The sequence below is a fragment of the Cyprinus carpio genome, unplaced genomic scaffold (genome assembly GCF_018340385.1).
Source record: "Cyprinus carpio isolate SPL01 unplaced genomic scaffold, ASM1834038v1 S000000512, whole genome shotgun sequence".
Taxonomy (NCBI): domain Eukaryota; kingdom Metazoa; phylum Chordata; class Actinopteri; order Cypriniformes; family Cyprinidae; genus Cyprinus; species Cyprinus carpio.
The window spans coordinates 71,109-88,995 of NW_024873253.1; the positions used below are offsets into that span (position 1 = coordinate 71,109).

Here is a 17,887-nt window from a genome sequence, read left to right on the forward strand (position 1 = left end):
ATTTCAATGTAGATCTTCAAACAAAAAAATGGAAAAAGGAATTTCAAAAAACTAAAATCGGACCGTTATTTGATTTTGGTTTTGTCATTTTTCGTTTTTGGATTCAGAACCAAAAACGGGAGAACGGCTCTTTTTTTACCGTTTCTTTGTTTTTGGTTTGAAACGACAAACGAAAAACAGGTGGTTTCTCGTTATTTTGTTTTGTGTTTCAAACGAAAAAACAAACTATCAAAACGTACACGGACCAAGGAGGCCTTAAACTTTCTGGCTGATGTATTAGTTGAATTACGGGATCGGGAAATTGTGCTTATGGGAGATTTTAATTGGGACTGGCTCTCTGCTAATTCTGACTGCCTGAAAAATATCTGTAATGAGCTAAATCTTACTCAGCTTGTTTCCTCCCCTACCCATCCTAACAGAAAATTTCCAGATAAGTCTTCCCTAATAGATCTAATACTCACTAACACTCCACAGAAATATAAAGGAATAGGGGTATTCTCTAACGACATCAGTGACCATTGCACCGTTGCATGTGTTAGGGACACCAAGCTCTCTAAATCCAAGCCACGCATCCTCATTAAACAAGCCTTTTTACATGAATTAAACATCTGTGATTTCTCTAGAATTAGTCTTATACCGGATATCAATGTGACATGGAACTATTTTCACTCACTTTTTCTATCGATAATTGATAAACATGCCCCCCTAACATGCTATAGAATTAAAGGGCGTGATAACCCCTGGTTTTCCAAAGAACTATCTTCGCTGATCCATGAGAGAAATGCAGTTTGGGTCTTAGCAAAGACCACAAACCTCCAATCTGACTGGACTTACTATAGGTACCTTAGGAACAAGTGCACTCGTCTTATAAGAAAGTGCAAATCTGACTTCTACCTCAAATCAATGTCCTCAAACCTAAATAACCCATCTAAATTTTGTAAGACGATAAAATCCCTTGAACTACCTCTCAGTGACTCTGTTCTCCCTAAGCATACAGTACAGACCAAAAGTTTGGAAACATTACTATTTTTAATGTTTTTGAAAGAAGTTTCTTCTGCTCATCATATTACAGAAAAAAAATGTAATATTGTGATATATTATTACAATTTAAAATAATTGTTTTTAAATTTATTATACTTTAAATTATCATTTATTTCTGTATTGCAAAGCTGAATTTTTAGGATCATTATCACATGATCCTTTAGAAATCATTCTAATATGATGATTCATTATCAAAGTTGGAAACAGTTCTGCTGCTTAATATTTTTTCAGAACATGTGATACTTTTTTAGGATACTTTGATGAATAAAAAGTAAAAAAAAAAAAAAAAAAAAGAAGCTATGTTTTTAAAATATAAATATTTTGTAATAACAATATACACTACTGGTCAGTAATTTGGGGTCAGTAATTTTTTTTTTCTTTCTTTTTTTTTTTTTTAATAAAATCAATACTTTTATTCAGCAAGGATTTGTTAAATTGATAAAAAGTGATAGGAAAGAAAATATATTATTAGAATATATATTATTAGAATTTTATTTTTATTTTTTTTGAAAAAATGCAGTTCTTTTTAACCTTTTATTCATCAAATATATTAGACAGCAGAACTGTTTCCAACACTCATAATAAATCAGAATATTAGAATGATTTCTAAATTATCATGTGATAGACTGGATGTTACATGTGACACTGAAGGCTGGAGTAATGATGCTGAAAATTCAGCTTTGCATCACAGGAATAATTTTTTTTTTTTTTAAGTATATTCAAATAGAAAACTATTATTTTTAAGTTGTAATAATATTTCACAATATTACTGTTTTTTTCTGTATTTTTGATCAAATAAATGCAGGCTTAATGAGCAGAAGAAACTTCTTTCAAAAACATTAAAAATAGTAATGTTTCCAAACTTTTGGTCTATACTGTATATTTAAAGACACCCAACAGATCTCAAACAAAAATGATATTGTTAATCCTTTCAATGAACATTTCATTAAGGCAGGGGACATATTTGAGCAATCATATCCTGAAGAAGTATTACACAGACATGTCTCCTCACCCCTCCATCACAATTCACCACTTTTGCATGTCAGTGAGGGATTTGACTTTAAACACATTCCTTCATCTGCTGTGCTTAAGGCTCTTAAGGAAATTGACACTAGGAAATCAGCCGGTCCTGATGGCCTAGACCCTGCTTTACTGAAACTATCTACACATTTCATAGTGGAACCTATCACATACATTTTTAATTTGTCCCTGTCTTCAAACGACTTACCAGATGTTTGGAAATCAGTACATGTGCTGCCCCTGCTGAAAGGGGGGACCCCTCCATTCTCGATAATTACCATCCTATTTCTAAATTATCTGTACTTGCAAAGGTCCTAGTGTCTCTAGTAAACACCCAACTTAAGGGCTTCTTGCAAAATCATAGCATACTTAGCCCGGTACAATCAGGATTTAGGGCTAAGCATAGCACTATTACTGCAGTTGTCAAGGTGCTTGATGACATCATCTGTGACCTTGACAATAAGATGAGCTGTGCTGCCCTGTTCATCGACTTGTCAAAGGCCTTCGACACAGTCGATCCCTGTATCCTGTTTAAGAGACTTCGGGACATTGGCCTGGGCACTAAGGCAGTTGATTGGTTCAGAAACTGTCTTGCCAACAGAACTCAAACTGTAATTGTCGATGGGCATAGTTCTGCCTCACTGGGGGTCTGGCGAGGTGTCCCTCAAGGGTCTATCCTTGGTCCGGTCCTATTTACCATCTACATAAACACCATTGCCTCTGTAGCAGATAATGGCAAAATACACCTCTATGCATACGACACAGTACTATATTGTTCTGCCCCAACCCTAGCTCAAGCTTATCAATCATTACAGCAGTCTTTTAATCTATTACGGGTCACCTTTATTGAACTTAGACTGGTATTAAACGCTGGTAAAATTAAGGTGATGCAGTTCACAAAGTCTCGCACAGTACCCTCATAAACCACCTTAGCCATTTCCACACTGGATGGGAAGTGTGTTGAAAATGTTTCATCTTATAAATATCTTGGTCTGTGGATTGATGAAAAGTTAACCTTCAAAGTTCATATTGATAAATTAGTGAGAAAGCTGAGAGTAAAGCTTGGCTTTTATTTTAGGAATAAATCCAAGCTAGGAGAAAATCGATCAGTGCCACTTTCTTACCAGTCTTGGACTATGGGGATGTTATTTATATGCATGCTGTCTCTACTACGCTGCATACACTTGACACAGTTTACCATGGTTACCATCATTATTCATGCCAAGTCACGCACACATCACTGTCGTCTTTATGAGGCGACTGGTTTTAGCTCTTTAGGTCTGCATAGATGGTTCCACTGGCATATTTTTATTTACAAAGCTATTACCGGTGATCTGCCCAGCTATCTTAACAATCTGTTGACCTGGAACCATTCCATTTACAATCTCCACTCCGTTAACATTCTGGTTCTAAATACCCCACGTATAACAACTGAATTTGGTAAGACTGCTTTTAGTTATGCTGCTCCTTGGTGTTGGAATTTGCTCCAAAAAGTTTTGAAGCTTTCTGTTTTTATTGTTGCCCCAGGGCTCCCTTGTAAAACCGATTTTGAATATCTCAATGGGACATCTCCTGGTAAAATAAAGGGTAATAAAGTAAAATAAAAAGAATCATCTTCAGCATACTTCAAATTGAACTGGCAAAAATGGCAACCAGTCCAGTGATGAAATCAGCTTGTCCCTCCAATGTCTGCATCCATGCCCTCAACTTGTGTCACCTAAAACAAAAACAAATACCTACTGTTCAGGAAAGAAATCAAGATTTATTTATTTATTTATTTAAGAAATTAGTGTGAAAGAGTAGTGTGGTGGCATACTCTAACTACTGAGTTTTAGATGACCACTTTTAAAATAAAATAATTGCAATCCACCTTATTTTTCAACGCTGACATAAGCCGTTTTCTGTGAATGTATGAGACTTCTGGTTCATTAGCCGCTGTAGGGAAATAATGAGGAGAATAACAAGTAAATGTAAAAACTGTTTGCACTACAAACCAGTGTGTTCATAATGTAGATAATACATTAAAATAATATGGTAAGACAACACCAATTTGCAAGTTCAAGCAGCAGAACATGCTGCTTACAGCTAAAAATAGCTGGAAGCAGATGAGACTAGAAGTCAATATTTTTTTTTTATTTTTTTTTTTAAATAAGGAGAATAAATTCTAAATGCTATATAGGTAAAAAGCCTATAGGTAAAAAGTAAATACAGTTGCTAAGGCGCATAATTCACAGTGTTACATAACTAATCACTTAACAGTTTTGATATTACAAATCTGTCGTTCTTATAATAGACCATTAATTTTCTGTTTTAAAACCAAGATATGGAAGCAAATAACTATTTGAGACATAACTATTTGAAATTTAACAGCCACTGAATACTTAGTTTTGAAATATTTTATTTTGAAAAATATTTATCTGAATTGATTTGCTCTGAATTCACCCCTTTGAAATTATTTTACTTTGGAAACCATGTATCTGAATTTATTTGTTTCGAATTTACCTCTCAAAACCTGAATTTCGATGAATATTTTTCAATGCTCACAAATTCAGATAAAAAAAATCAACTTCAGAATTTCAGATAAAATAGATTCAAGTTGATCAAATTTGATTGCTCATGAACACGATGACCTGTCTGTCGTGATCCGAGAAGTCGATCGGCACGGAGGATGTTAAACCTGTAAAGATGACTTACAGGGAAAACGAAGGCGCAGATTAAAACTAAAAGTAAGTTTGCCGTTTATGTAACTTACAATCGGACTCAGGGCTCGACAGAACAGAAGTATGTTGTTGCTAATTATGTTTGGAACACATAGCTATGGTTTGTGTGACTCATCTCTATGTAGGTAAGTCAGCTAGGCAACGGTACATGTATTCGTATTGAACCGAAACGGTACGGGCGTCATGGTTTGGTGCATGAATTTACACGGAGAATACACGGTATAAAAATAAATAAAACTCGCATGCAAATTAATGTTATTAATATAGTGCGGAACTATTGTTAGATACGCGGGTTCTTTATGGACACCTAATCTGTAGCCCTGCCAGGGGCGGATTGGCCATCGGGAGCACCGGGACATTTCCCAGTGGCCTGATGGTCATTCTGGCCTGCCGGCTGCCGCTGTGCAGTCGATCAGGCTGACGTGCAATAGGCTGGAATGCAACTGCGAATTAATTGACGGATTTATGAATCTACGAATCAGGCGATCGCGGAGTGAAAATGACACCACCACATGACCCAACATCAGCGAAGCACTGCCTAGTTGGCTATATCCAGAGGCAGGCTTCATCTTAGAAAACCGCGCAAAAAACGGAGCGTAAAAGCAAAGGAGGAGCAGAGCGGGAACGTATAAAAAGGAGAAAATTATGGAGCGAATTTTGTGCCAATATTCATCAAACAAATCCAGCATTTTGCAAATAAACACAATTTGCTTTGCATAGAAAAACTCGACTTTCAAACAAACGCAAAGTGATTTGCAAATACAAAATTCTATTTGAGAGAAAATGCAGAGGTATGGACAAATATATTTATAGTGTGTTACAACTGTGAGACTCATTTGCATTTTTATGAGGAATCTTGGTTTGATTTTCTCACAAATGCATGCAGGCAGATTTTCTCACATGTGTCAAGTTGGATTTTCTGTCAAATGCAATTGAGCAAGTTTATTTTCCAAAAACAGCAGATGGCGCTGTTGGTCAATTTACGCTAGTCTCCTGAGATCCGAAACATCTGTTTACCTTTTCAGACCAATATGAGAAGATATCCTTGCTCTCCAGAGTGTGTCTTCACCCGTGTAGCGCACCAACATCCAACGGGCAGAAAAAGAAAGTAGGCTAAATTCTATGTTGAAGCTTGACGTTTTGATGGCATTTTTCGGGGGCATCTACATGCTTACCTGGCTGACCTCAGATCATTAACATGTGAACAGAGCGCTAGCAATAATGAGGTGAAACATGAGACTCTTTACCTCTCCTCACTTTTATACGGATTATATAATCAGAGAATATTTGTTTTCAATTTGAATTGGTTTTAAAATTAGACATTTTAGGCTTTCTACACATAAATGTACCATGTATGTGAGGCACATATTCACTGAGATTCAGGTTGTTTTATTCAAGAATGTTCCCAGAGACTGAGATGGCAGAGAGCGTGCCCTGTTTGTTTTCTTTATTTTACAAAAGTACATTGTTTTGTTGACTATACACAAATAAACGCAGACCCTTTGCAGTTTCAAACGATGCCATTCTCGTATCTGTAATTTAAATAATTTTTGTGGTCATCAACAAAACAGGATAAAATGCACCGGCACGGTCTTCGACCCCAAAGATTAGTTTCTAATCATTACATTATCCTTCTGAAATACTGGTAAACCACTATTTATTAAAATGCTGAATTTAGTATTATATCAACGTGAACTTGATCTTTCTCCCAAATTCACAGGACAAGAGTGACACCAGAAGATAAATATTCATCATGTTGCTTATCTAGACACAAATGATTGCACAGTGTTAAAACATTTAAAACGTTTTAGATATTGTACTAAATAATGTGATTTGCTTTAAAAATGTTATTAATAATTAATGACCTCTTGGGTGATATTGCTATATCTGATACTAAATTAAATTGTCTAAGCTTTCATTTTTGGTACACAAATTTTTGTTATACATTGAACAATTTTATCAACATGTATATATTCTATATCCCGTGATCCTACAGAGGATAAGAGGTATGGAGAATGGATCAGTTTTTATAGGGAAAGACCACCTAGTTAAATGTTTAGCCATGTCACTACTGATTTTTGAAAAATTGTTTGTAATGTTAAATAATTTTAAGAAATTTTTGTGAATTTTTGTTACAATAGTTGGGTCGCTTTGTGAAAACATCTAAATGGTTAATTATATAGTAAGACAGAAACTCACCTGTTCCCCACTCATGTTGGTTCTGCTGTATTCCCTGAAAAGGTAAACAGGTGTTTCAGGTATCAGGGGACTAGCATAAATTGACGGACAGCGCCATCTGCTGTTTTTTGGAAAAGATAGTTGCTCAATTGCATTTGTGAGAAAATCTGCTTTTACGCATGTGGGAATACTGTATCTGCCTGCTTGCATTTGTGAGAAAATCAAGCCAAGTTTCCTCACAAATGAGTCTCACAGTTGTAACGCACACTACATATATTTGTCCATACCTCTACATTTTCTCTCAAATAGAGTTTTCCATTTGCAAATCACTTTGCGTTTGTTTGAAAGTCGAGTTTTTACTTGCAAAGCAGATTTTGTTTATTTACAATACGCTGGATTTGTTTGATGAATATTGGCACAAAATTCGCTCCATAGAAAAGCCCTGGCCACAGATGCAGCAAGTTGATGCAAAATCCCAGCCATGTTCGCCAGTAAGGTAGCAGGTCGGTCAGAATTACATTTACATTTTACTAGGGGTGGGATGGTTCACTGAAAAAATCGAACTGTTCGGTTCTCCACACACGGTTCGGCACGCGCTGGAACCGCTGTTCAACTTAAATCTGACAAAGCATCTGTAATATGGTTTACTATAAATAACATGTAAAACAAACAGGGTTCAGTTAATATATGTTTCTGTTAATGGATGAACATTCTGGCTTCCCAGACATTACAACAACAGCGATGAAAAAAAAAAACTTGGCCAAACCATTCACTCTTGTTCAATACGAATATGAACACTGGATCAGTGCATTCTTTTAAAGTGACAGTCTTTATATTAATCGAACAGCAACAACAAATAAATCACTCACTGCTCTTTATTGAAAAGCTTTTGTAACTTTAATAAAGATTTATCTTTAATTTATAGTCCAAAATGCAATGCTGTTTTACATTTGATTACTTTATTCAATTTCTGTACCTAAAAACTTTGCTATACCTACCTAAAAAACCCTGAAAGTCAGTTTATTTTATTTGTAGCTTTACTCTATTGTATTTATTTGTGCTGTTGCTTGTAGTTAGAATATTCTTAATATGATAAAATATATATTTTTTGAAAGTATCGTTTTTCCATAAACATAGCACATACTATGAAACAAACCTAACCGTGAAAAAGTTGAACTGTTCCACCCCTTATATTTATGTAATCATTTGGCAGACGGACGCTTTCATCCAAAGAGACTTACAATAGATAAAAACTATTCTAAAAAAAATTACAAATATATATATATAATGATAGAAGTTTTAAAAGAGCATCATAATGATAAACTAGCACACTGTTTTACTTATGGGGATACAGTATTTTTTTTGTGCCAAATTTGACCAGAAATTTTGATTTTCCATTTCTAGCCTACAATATGTAGTCTAGTCTACAATGTTTATTTATTTATTTTGAAGCTGACGAAGGAAGCAACAGTAGCACTAGTGCTCCAAGTGCTCCTGCTGTTAAACAAAAGGGGGGTGGACAGTTCAGCTTTTGAGTCAGAGCAGGAACCTTCCGGTAAAGTTTAAGCTATAAGCAAAAGTAAACATGCTGGCTATACTCTTAGAACAATATGTGCTTTTTTGATTTATAAGATCATCAGTAGTAGGACTGTGATTCATGGGGACATACAATTGATGGCTGCATAATTAATATAGATTATTGAAAGTGCTTATTTTATATAGCAGATAAACTAGATGTGCAGAGTGAGAGAGAGAGAGGGATTCAGGGAAAGATGATATAGATGGTGGATTCCTAGTGAGTTTTTGAGGGTTTATTTATTTCTCCATTCATTCGTATGGTAGTCTACCTGTTACATCAACTAACAGGGTTAGCCTACAAGTTTAGCAGTCTGGTGGACACATGAATTGGGTGGTGGTGACTGCAGCAACAGAGGTGGCCTGGGGTGGAGTCAAATTCCCGGCCTGATTTACTGTTCCAGTCCGCCACTGAGCCCTGCCTTATCTCTGAAACTCTGTGGCTATAATGAACAGACTGCGATGTCAAGATTGCAATGCTGGAATATGTTTTGTGTGTGTGGGTGTGAGGGCGAGGCGCGGGCGCGATCGAACAGTGGAAACATAAAAACATATTGCGTCATTTTGTTCATACAGGACATCATTCAAACTGCAAAGTGTTTACTTATAATTGTGTACACTCGCAATAAAACACAACATTGTGCTTTTGTTGTACTATAGAATTTTGTCAAAATAATTTTCTCTCTCTCTCTCTCTCTCTCTCTCTCACACACACACACACACACACACACACACACACATACACACACACACACACACTGTTTAAAAGCAAAAAATATTTATCCACCCCAATTTAAAAACAGTCTGTTGGTGCCATCTTTTAGACATTCATCATATTGCATTGGTTTTCATTTCTTGTCCTTAAACAGAGCACAAATCTGTTTATTTTTAAGTTACTCATTCTACATTGAAAGAAAATCAAATGTGTTTTTAATGGTAGTATTATTTTATACAGAAATAAATGATTTATAATTAAGATGAGAATAAAGTTAGTGTTAATTAAAATTTTAAGGAAAACAAATATATTGATTTGAAATGTAGCAAATTAGTTTTAAATTCATTCAGGTACAATTAGCAAACATATCTCAAGGTCTTTTTGTCTTTTTATTCATTTAATGAATAAACTAATTATATAAAATTATTGTCAATGCACTACAAATAAACTGGTTCTATGCCTTTACCTTATTAATAAAACCTATTTAAAAAATACAAGGCTTAAGACATTTATTTTCCTTTGGTGGTACAGCCTGAGACATGCACAATAAAAAAAAAAATAAAAAAATTGCCATCTGCATTTTTGTTTTGCTTTTTCCTCCATTGTACCGAACTAGTACCGAACCGTGATGTCTGAACCGAGGTACGAACCAAACCGTGACTCCTGTGTACTGTTCCACCCCTACAACACATTATAGCTAGCAAGATAACTTTAGGGCTCAACGGTTACTGCCCACTTTTTGGCTGAAAGCTACATTAACGTTTATAAAAAGGTTTAAGCCTGGAACCAAGCCAACAGCTCCGAGATGAATCTTGACAATAAAACGGTTGATTTGGCGCCAAATATATTTTTTTTTAAAACGGCAAAAAAAAAAAAGATTTCAATGGTAGAAGCTCACAGACAGACTGGGAGCCATCAATGTAGATGGATACGGTTAAAAGAGTCAACACATACAGTATAACGTAACGTTACAGGGGGTATTTGTGTGATATAAACAGCGGTCTATGCAGATTACATTTTAGCTTTAACATCAGTCGTATGGTCAGTGGGTTTAAAACTTTTTTCATTCTTGTGATGTTATTTTGTATTTTCTGTATGTTATTTGTGTTGACAGGGTACTAGTCATGCTGAGCTGTAACGATCAGCCAGGCACTTAATGTCCTTATTGACCGAATCTGAAAGGGGAGGAGGTGCAGCCAGTAGTGATGTTCCTTGCAGCAGTCAGGATATAAGTTTGTGTTTAAAATAAATTTTTAAATCTGTTCACATGGATATTTTTCTAATCTGTGATTAATGATTATTTTTGGTTACTATACTGCAGGGAACGGAAGCAAATAGGGCAAAATGAGAGGTCAGGCAATCAACCACCAAGACCTTCTATTCAGATGGAATTGAAAAGGTTCAGCATTATATTCTCTGGATTAATTGAATCTTATAAAAACTCATGGTTTGATAGTATTAAGTTTTAACAGACTGTGCTATCTCCTACAGGTCGTTTCCAGGTATGTTCACTAAGGGAAAAGGGAAGAGGCGTTTCTGGCAGTGAATCTTGTTCCTGCTAAAAGGCTTAAACCAGTAGAAGTTGCTTTCCACCTTTTGCCAAAACAATATGAAAAAACCCCAAAAGAACAAGACCAACTAGTCACTTGCAGGCAGGACTGGGCCGCAGGACTGTTTATTTAGATGAGAGCACAACACATGATGAGGTAAGCAGATTCCATATGTATATTTGTGCTCAGAGGTGGAAAGAGTACAAAAATATTCTACTCAAGTAAAAGTACCATTACATTAATGAAATTTTACTTAAGTACAAGTAAAAGTACCAGTCTAAAAATCTACTCAAGTAAAAGTAAAAAGTAGCTAATTTAAAATTTACTCAGAGTAAAAATTACTTAGTTACATTTTAACAGTGGGAGGGAGGCAGAAATGGGACCATGGGTGTCAAACTCTGTTCCTGGAGGGCCACAGTCCTGCACAGTTTAGATATAACCTTAATTAAACACACCTAATCCAGCTAATCTAATCATTTAGGCTTATTTGAAAGGCTGTATCCGAAAACTGAAAAATGCTTCCTTCTGAGGACGCATTCCAAGGTAGGAAGGCATCAAGGCACATCCAAATTCAATGTTAGTTTCATTTCCTGTCTCCTAAGATGCCTTCATCTGGCCGATTTTTGAAGGCAGCATAGATGTATCCTTCACTGCCTTTGATATCCCACAATCCTGTGCGTTCCATTCTGTGACAGTTAAACCAAAAAATAAAGATGGCGTCTGAAAGTTGCGGTCGGTGGTCAGTTTGTGTGTAAATGTATGTTTTTGATCAACGTTTTCCACTTTTTATGTCATTTGTAGCGAGAAATTAATATTGCAGTAATTAAATATCCACATAGTTATCACCAAAGCTCTCTATATTTTGCTGTAGATCGTTAAACCATTACTCTGCTTCAGAAGCCTGTCTAAAATCAGTTTCATGAGGTGCCTTCGAGCAAAAAAACTGCCTGCAAAGTCGTTGTCTGATTTGGCAGCGAGGCAGCAGGTCAGTTGCCTAAGTTTTCGGATGCAGCCACATGATATGTGTGCTAGAGCAGGGTTAGAACCGAGCGGCAACCTCGCGCTCTCTCTCGTGAAGCCAATAAGGAAGTGACTAAAACTGTAATTCATCGACTGGCCGCTTGAGGCTGGCTGCAAAAGGGAGTCAGTCCCATAGACTCCCCATTTTAAAATGGCCAACTTTACAGCAGAAAAAAACATGTTTACAGCCTGGTGCAAAAAAATGATTTTGGTCTATATTGCTAATTTTGCCCTTCATGACAACTGTGAGGGGGGTGGATTTTTTTATAACTCATCCGTTTAAATTATATTAAGCCTTAAAGTTCTGCATAATTAAGGGCGTGGCCACTTGAGTGACAGGTGGATTGCCGCTGCTGACAATGCCGTCGCGCTAGGTGGGCGTGGCTTCAGCAACCAGCTCCTGCCTTTTTGCCCATTTTCGATTATCCGGGAGAGTCGCGCGGTGACGCGCTGGCAAGATGTCGACGGCCCGCTCTGCACACTTTGAGCTTCAAAACCGCTATTGAGGAGTCTATGGGTGACGTCACGGACACTACTTCCATATTTTTTTACAGTCTATGGTTAGAACTAAACTCTGCAGGGCTACGGCCCTCCAGGAGCTGAGTTTGACACCCCTGGGATAGGCCTATTAATCTCAAACTAGTTGTTTTTAATTAAAGGAATCAGTTATTTAGAATAATAAGACATTTGGGCTGTTACCAGGCAAATCAGTATCAACAAACTCATCTTTTCAATGCAGAGGAAATGCAGAAGCTTCATCAGAAGTGGCATTAAGATCTATTTACACTGTTTAATGCAGGACAAGAATGCATTTAACCTGCAGTTACAAATGCATGAATAATGTTTTGATATTCAAGACATAAAATGTTGAATACTCATTTGAAATTATAAGAAATTAATTATAAAAAAAAAAAAAATCAAAAGATACTTTAAATGTGAAATTAAAATGGCCAGTATGTGTCAGCAAGTTACTGTTAATAAGTGAGTCATTGCGATTGAACCGAATCATTTAAACGGTTGATTCATTCAGGAACGAAACACTGTCATGTTGCTCAGAGACGCACAACTGTGCTTTGGTGGCTGTGTTTGGAATTATTTTTTTGTAGTAGAAATAGCGCAAAAACAGGCAATATGGTGTCTAAAACGCAAGTCTCTTTATTAACTTGTTTACTGACCTGTTGTAAATTTTATATATATATATATATAATCATGATGATTTTTGGAGGAAAAGACGGCATTCTTTGTGTGATTTTGATTTATTATATGAAATGATATAAATATGTAAATCTTCTGCCCCTATATCTTCAATTTTGTGATCATTCTAAATGCATTTTACAAGACTGAATCACACAGTGAAAGAACGCACTATATATGCGCGCGCACATCATTAAAACAACAATTATGATATTATCGCAGACGATATATATCGCACACTCCGCACCACTGTCTTTTTGGCTAATTTGTGCAAAACCTCTTGCTAAAATGTAAAGGCTTCGTTTTAACCACCAATGCAACGATGCAGTTATTTAGCTTACCTCTACATGCTTGCGAAGGGTTGATGTCTTGTCGAGATTTTATAAGCTGCTAGTTTGGTCTCCCTAGGTAAGCACAGCTTACACTGCATAATAAAACATAAATATGTCCAGGGGTTCACTTCATTTCCTTCGAGTTCAACTTCAGAATATGACGGGGTTTTGTTTTCATCGGTGTTAACGCCTGTCTGTCCGTCTGCATCTTGTGATTTTAGCGCCAGTTTGCCCTCCTGCACATTATTTACTGACGTAGTTTCCAGCAAGGGATTTTTTTTTTTTTTTTTTTTTTTTTTTTTTTTTTTTACTCAGTAATTAATGTGTTTTTAAAATGTAGCGAAGTACAATACTTCAAACAAAATATACTTAAGTAAAAGTAAAATTACAGATTTTAAAAATTACTTTAAAAAGTAGAAGTACACAAAAAAGCTACTCAATTACAGTAACGCGAGTAAATGTAATTCGTTACTTTCCACCTCTGTTTGTGCTAGTTGTACTATGATCATGAAGAATTCTGTTAATTAGTCCTACCCGATTCCTTTTTGAGATGTGGCAACCAGGACTGGCAACCATTTTATTATTATTATTAACCTTTATTTTACCAAGTTGACTGACATCCTTTTCTCATTTGGAAAGAAATCTGTTTGGAAGAAAGCTTCTTAGTAGTTACACAAACTACTATAAATTATATGAAGAAGTAGTCATCGAGTTTATAATGGTCAGATAACAACTTCCACTTAAACTTTTGGGTAAATTATACCTTTAACATAGTCTGCATTAATGTATTTGAAAAATTATAATCCTTCGGCACAGGTTTTAATTCTGATTTCTAATAAGCTAAAATGCATCTAATCAAGACTGATGTTCTAGTACAATCGTCCTTCATTTCAACAGTTCTGCATCCTTTCTAAGGATACAAAAGTGTGGAGCAGCCATTCCACTGCAGCTCCTGATGGAACACTTGAAGTCTTGCAACATCATTGATGTTGACAATGATGAAGACAACCTGGATAATATGGAGGATAACAGTGAACAAGGTGAGAGACAATGTAAAAAATAAATGTAGCATTTTCAATAGATTTGACATTCAGTATGGATGGCCTAAAAGCACAATTTTTGATAAGGGCAAATGGTTTTGTTGAAACATACAAAGCTATGACTAAATTTAGTGGTTCTTGCTGAAGTCAAATTTTTGATTATCTTTGCTAACTCCATTTTCTCAGCACCAGCTCAGGAGCCCTGTCCCATCTGCATGGAAATGTTTACCGCTGACTTTATTGAAGTACATGCTGCTTTGTGTGGTGAAAGGTACATTATATACTGTAATTCAGTTTTATTTGTATGTACTTGATTCACTCACCATCAGATATTAACCATGAAGCAGTTTCACAAATGTAATTATAGTGTTTCACATTGTGTTGTGAATGTGGGCAGTGATGGAATGTATGAGGTGTTGGATAGGAGTACTGTTGAAGAGCAAGCAGCAATGCTTGTACAGTAGTGAAAAAGTTACAGATGGTAGGTCCTATTCAGGGTTAGCAGCAGTACAATAATGTTAGGGAGGGTAAACTGTGCTGATGCAATGCAGTCAAAAGTGGCATGCCACATGGCATAACCTACATTTTATCTGACCATGTGAAACATTATTACGGTATTGTACTGCTTTTAGTAGTTTCTATTTATTACAAGTAAGTTTAATGTCTGATTTTTAGAATATGTAATTGCGGAAATACTCTTTCCATAAGTTACATATCCAAAGTCATTTTATTTTTTAACATTTTCATTTTATCTCTTACTAGAGTGGCTCACGGTACAAGACCCTACCAAGGTCATGTCTCTGTTTCGGGAATCTATTCTTAGCCATCATGAAAGTAAGAATCCCTTACTTCTCAGCATAAATATTAGAAAGAGCCCTGCTGAACAAGACGCTGCGCTCATCTGCTTCTATAAGAAGCCGAATGTGGAATGGGCATGACCCTTGAATTGCAGACTTGAAGGTAGCTTCAATTTCATGTCAAAGTAGTTAAAGCCTACCTTAAGTATTGCTTTTTCCCTTTTACTATATCAAACCCTCCATTGTGTTACAGGTGAGTGCAGCCATTGGAGAGGGTGTGAGTCACTTTTTCCTCTCAACTTGCATGAACAAGCTAAAGTCTGGGTTTTGCTTCAACTTTGGTATGTTGACTGTAGCTATGTGTAAGCTGACTTGTCATTAGCAAATATTTTGTTATTAAAGTCTTGTTTAATTAAACATTTTTTCTTTTAAACATATTGTAATTCTGTAATGTTTATATATATATATATATATATATATATATATATATTTTTTTTTTTTTTTCTTTTTTTTTTTTTGCTGTAACCTGATACTTATAAAGTTTATAGAATATGTACTATAATGCCTACTATGCAGAGTATGTAGTATTTGGAATTTTCTTTTGTCTAAATTTGTAAATTTCTTAAACAGCAAACACTGCTGTTACACATCTCTTTGATGGACAGCCAGGCCATTTAGTGCCCTCAGCCTCTTAGTTTCTCGTGGAAAGTGACATGTTCGTCATGGCAGGCAGAATGGTGGGGCACTCCTTTGTTCATGGAGGACCATTCCTGTCAGGGCTTAGCCCTGCTGTTGTGCATGTCCTGTTTGGAGGAAGCCCGGAAACTCCAACAGTAACACCAGAGGACTGTCCAGACCTAGACATCCATGAAACTATCAGGCTTGTATGTTTTTTATCTAACCTCATTATTTCTTCCCTGTTATATACAATCAAGAAAGAAAGTCTCCACCCCCTTGGCCAATTAGTTTTTTCAGTGGGCTCTAATATTTTATGGAAAAATGGCTGAGGGGGTGAAGACTGTGCTATTTTAGCTTTTTTTATATTCTCCTTAATGAATGTTTTTTTACATTTTAAACTGCTTTTTAATGTTGTATGTTGTAAAGCAATTTAAATAGTGCTATATAGATAAACTTGCCTCGCCTTTCGCTTCCCTCTCTGTCTTAAAGCTTGAAGGGGAATCTGAACTCTCAGACAAGGACAAAACAAGTGTCCAGGAGTTGGCCTACGCTTGGGATCTCCCTGGCCTTACTGGAAATAACCGAAGATGGCTTTTTGAGAAGATGTTGATCCATGCTGTGTGTAAAATTTAAAGAAGCTGTCACAAATCGGCAAAAGTCATTTTCAGAACTTGCTTTGGGATAATAATAAAATCACCTTCTGTCCGGTAATGTCATTAACAGGTAATTGGACGTGTCACACGACAAATCAAACAATTCAGGCGTGGTCTTAAAGAGACACCAATGTGGACATTGCTGACCAAACGACCGGACACAGTGGCCCAGCTTTTTCCACAGGAGAGAGCAGTGGATTGTAACCCTGCGGTAACTTTTTACAATTCGATATTATTTGTGTGTGTATATTATATAGATAGAATGCATGATAAAGTGGTAAGATTATTAAATTCATGATGTTTTTTGTCAATGTAGATGCAGCACATCACCTGGCCTCATGAAGATGATGATGACGAAGACGACGATTATTCACTTGACACAATATGCCGCATATCAGGTTATCTTAGCCACTTCATTGAAAATGATATGTGTACAGAGTTGGAAATCTTGCCAATGTGTTATTAAAATAAGTTAGTCACCCAAAGTTTTTATTTATAAGTGGCAGGTTACTTTTTAAACAGTTAGTTATAGAAATTGTTCAATTCATTATTAAGGTTATTATTAAGACTGTCTTTGCACACCTGTATATAGGACAGGAAGAGTAGATAACCACACACTCTTCACACACAGCTTTATCAATAGTATTTTTTCATACCTTTTTGACATTTCACCAGGGTATATGGTGTTATGGTATTTCTGTTCAAGAAACTGCTTTATTTGTTACATAACAGAGCTACTATGATACATTTATTGAATACTAAACATTATTTTAATTTTCTTAATTATTTTCCATTATTTGTAGCAACCTATCATTTGATCCATTTTGTTTAATCCACAGCATCAGCTGATGAATTGACTGAAATTTTGGACAGGGTGGGAGATTATGCCAAGTAATAACCTATCCAGTGAGGTGGTTAAAGGCAGCTTCCCAACAGCCTCCACCTGTTTTGAGACCCTGCGAATCCCAGGACATTACAAGGGCTATGCATCCTTTAAAAATGACATCCTGGCTTGTATTGGCACTTGCCAAACAGGATTTGGTCTTGTGTAGGGACAAAGCAGTGGTGAATAACGTTATTGTTACTGAATAACGTTAATGCTAAATGTTTAAATGATTGCATATTAATATGCTAAATTACGAATACAAAGTCCATTGTTATGTTTTTTGATGGACAATTATATTAAATGGCATGCAACCTGCTAGCAATGGCAATGTAGCAACTTCAAAGTTAATGTCCTTTTAAAAAAAGTTTTAAGGAAAGTTGTACAATGTACAAATGGAGTTAAGCACAGAAATATTTGGATTAAGTATATTTTGCTGCCGCTGCTTTTCTCAGATTGCTTCATCAGTATTGGTCTGCGAGGTTCTTATA

The 17,887-nt window shown here is 35.9% G+C and overlaps 1 protein-coding gene across 1 annotated transcript; it reads left to right on the forward strand.

The window, feature by feature from the left end:
- The first annotated feature begins 15,453 nt into the window (after positions 1 to 15,453).
- Positions 15,454 to 17,030, forward strand: LOC122142984 (G2/M phase-specific E3 ubiquitin-protein ligase-like). The gene is made up of 5 exons (XM_042753924.1): positions 15,454 to 15,523; positions 15,813 to 16,066; positions 16,350 to 16,478; positions 16,584 to 16,724; positions 16,830 to 17,030. Exons 2-5 carry the CDS (start codon positions 15,896 to 15,898, stop codon positions 16,977 to 16,979), a joined length of 591 nt encoding a protein of 196 aa, XP_042609858.1. The 5' UTR covers positions 15,454 to 15,523; positions 15,813 to 15,895; the 3' UTR covers positions 16,980 to 17,030.
- Positions 17,031 to 17,887: the final 857 nt, after the last annotated feature.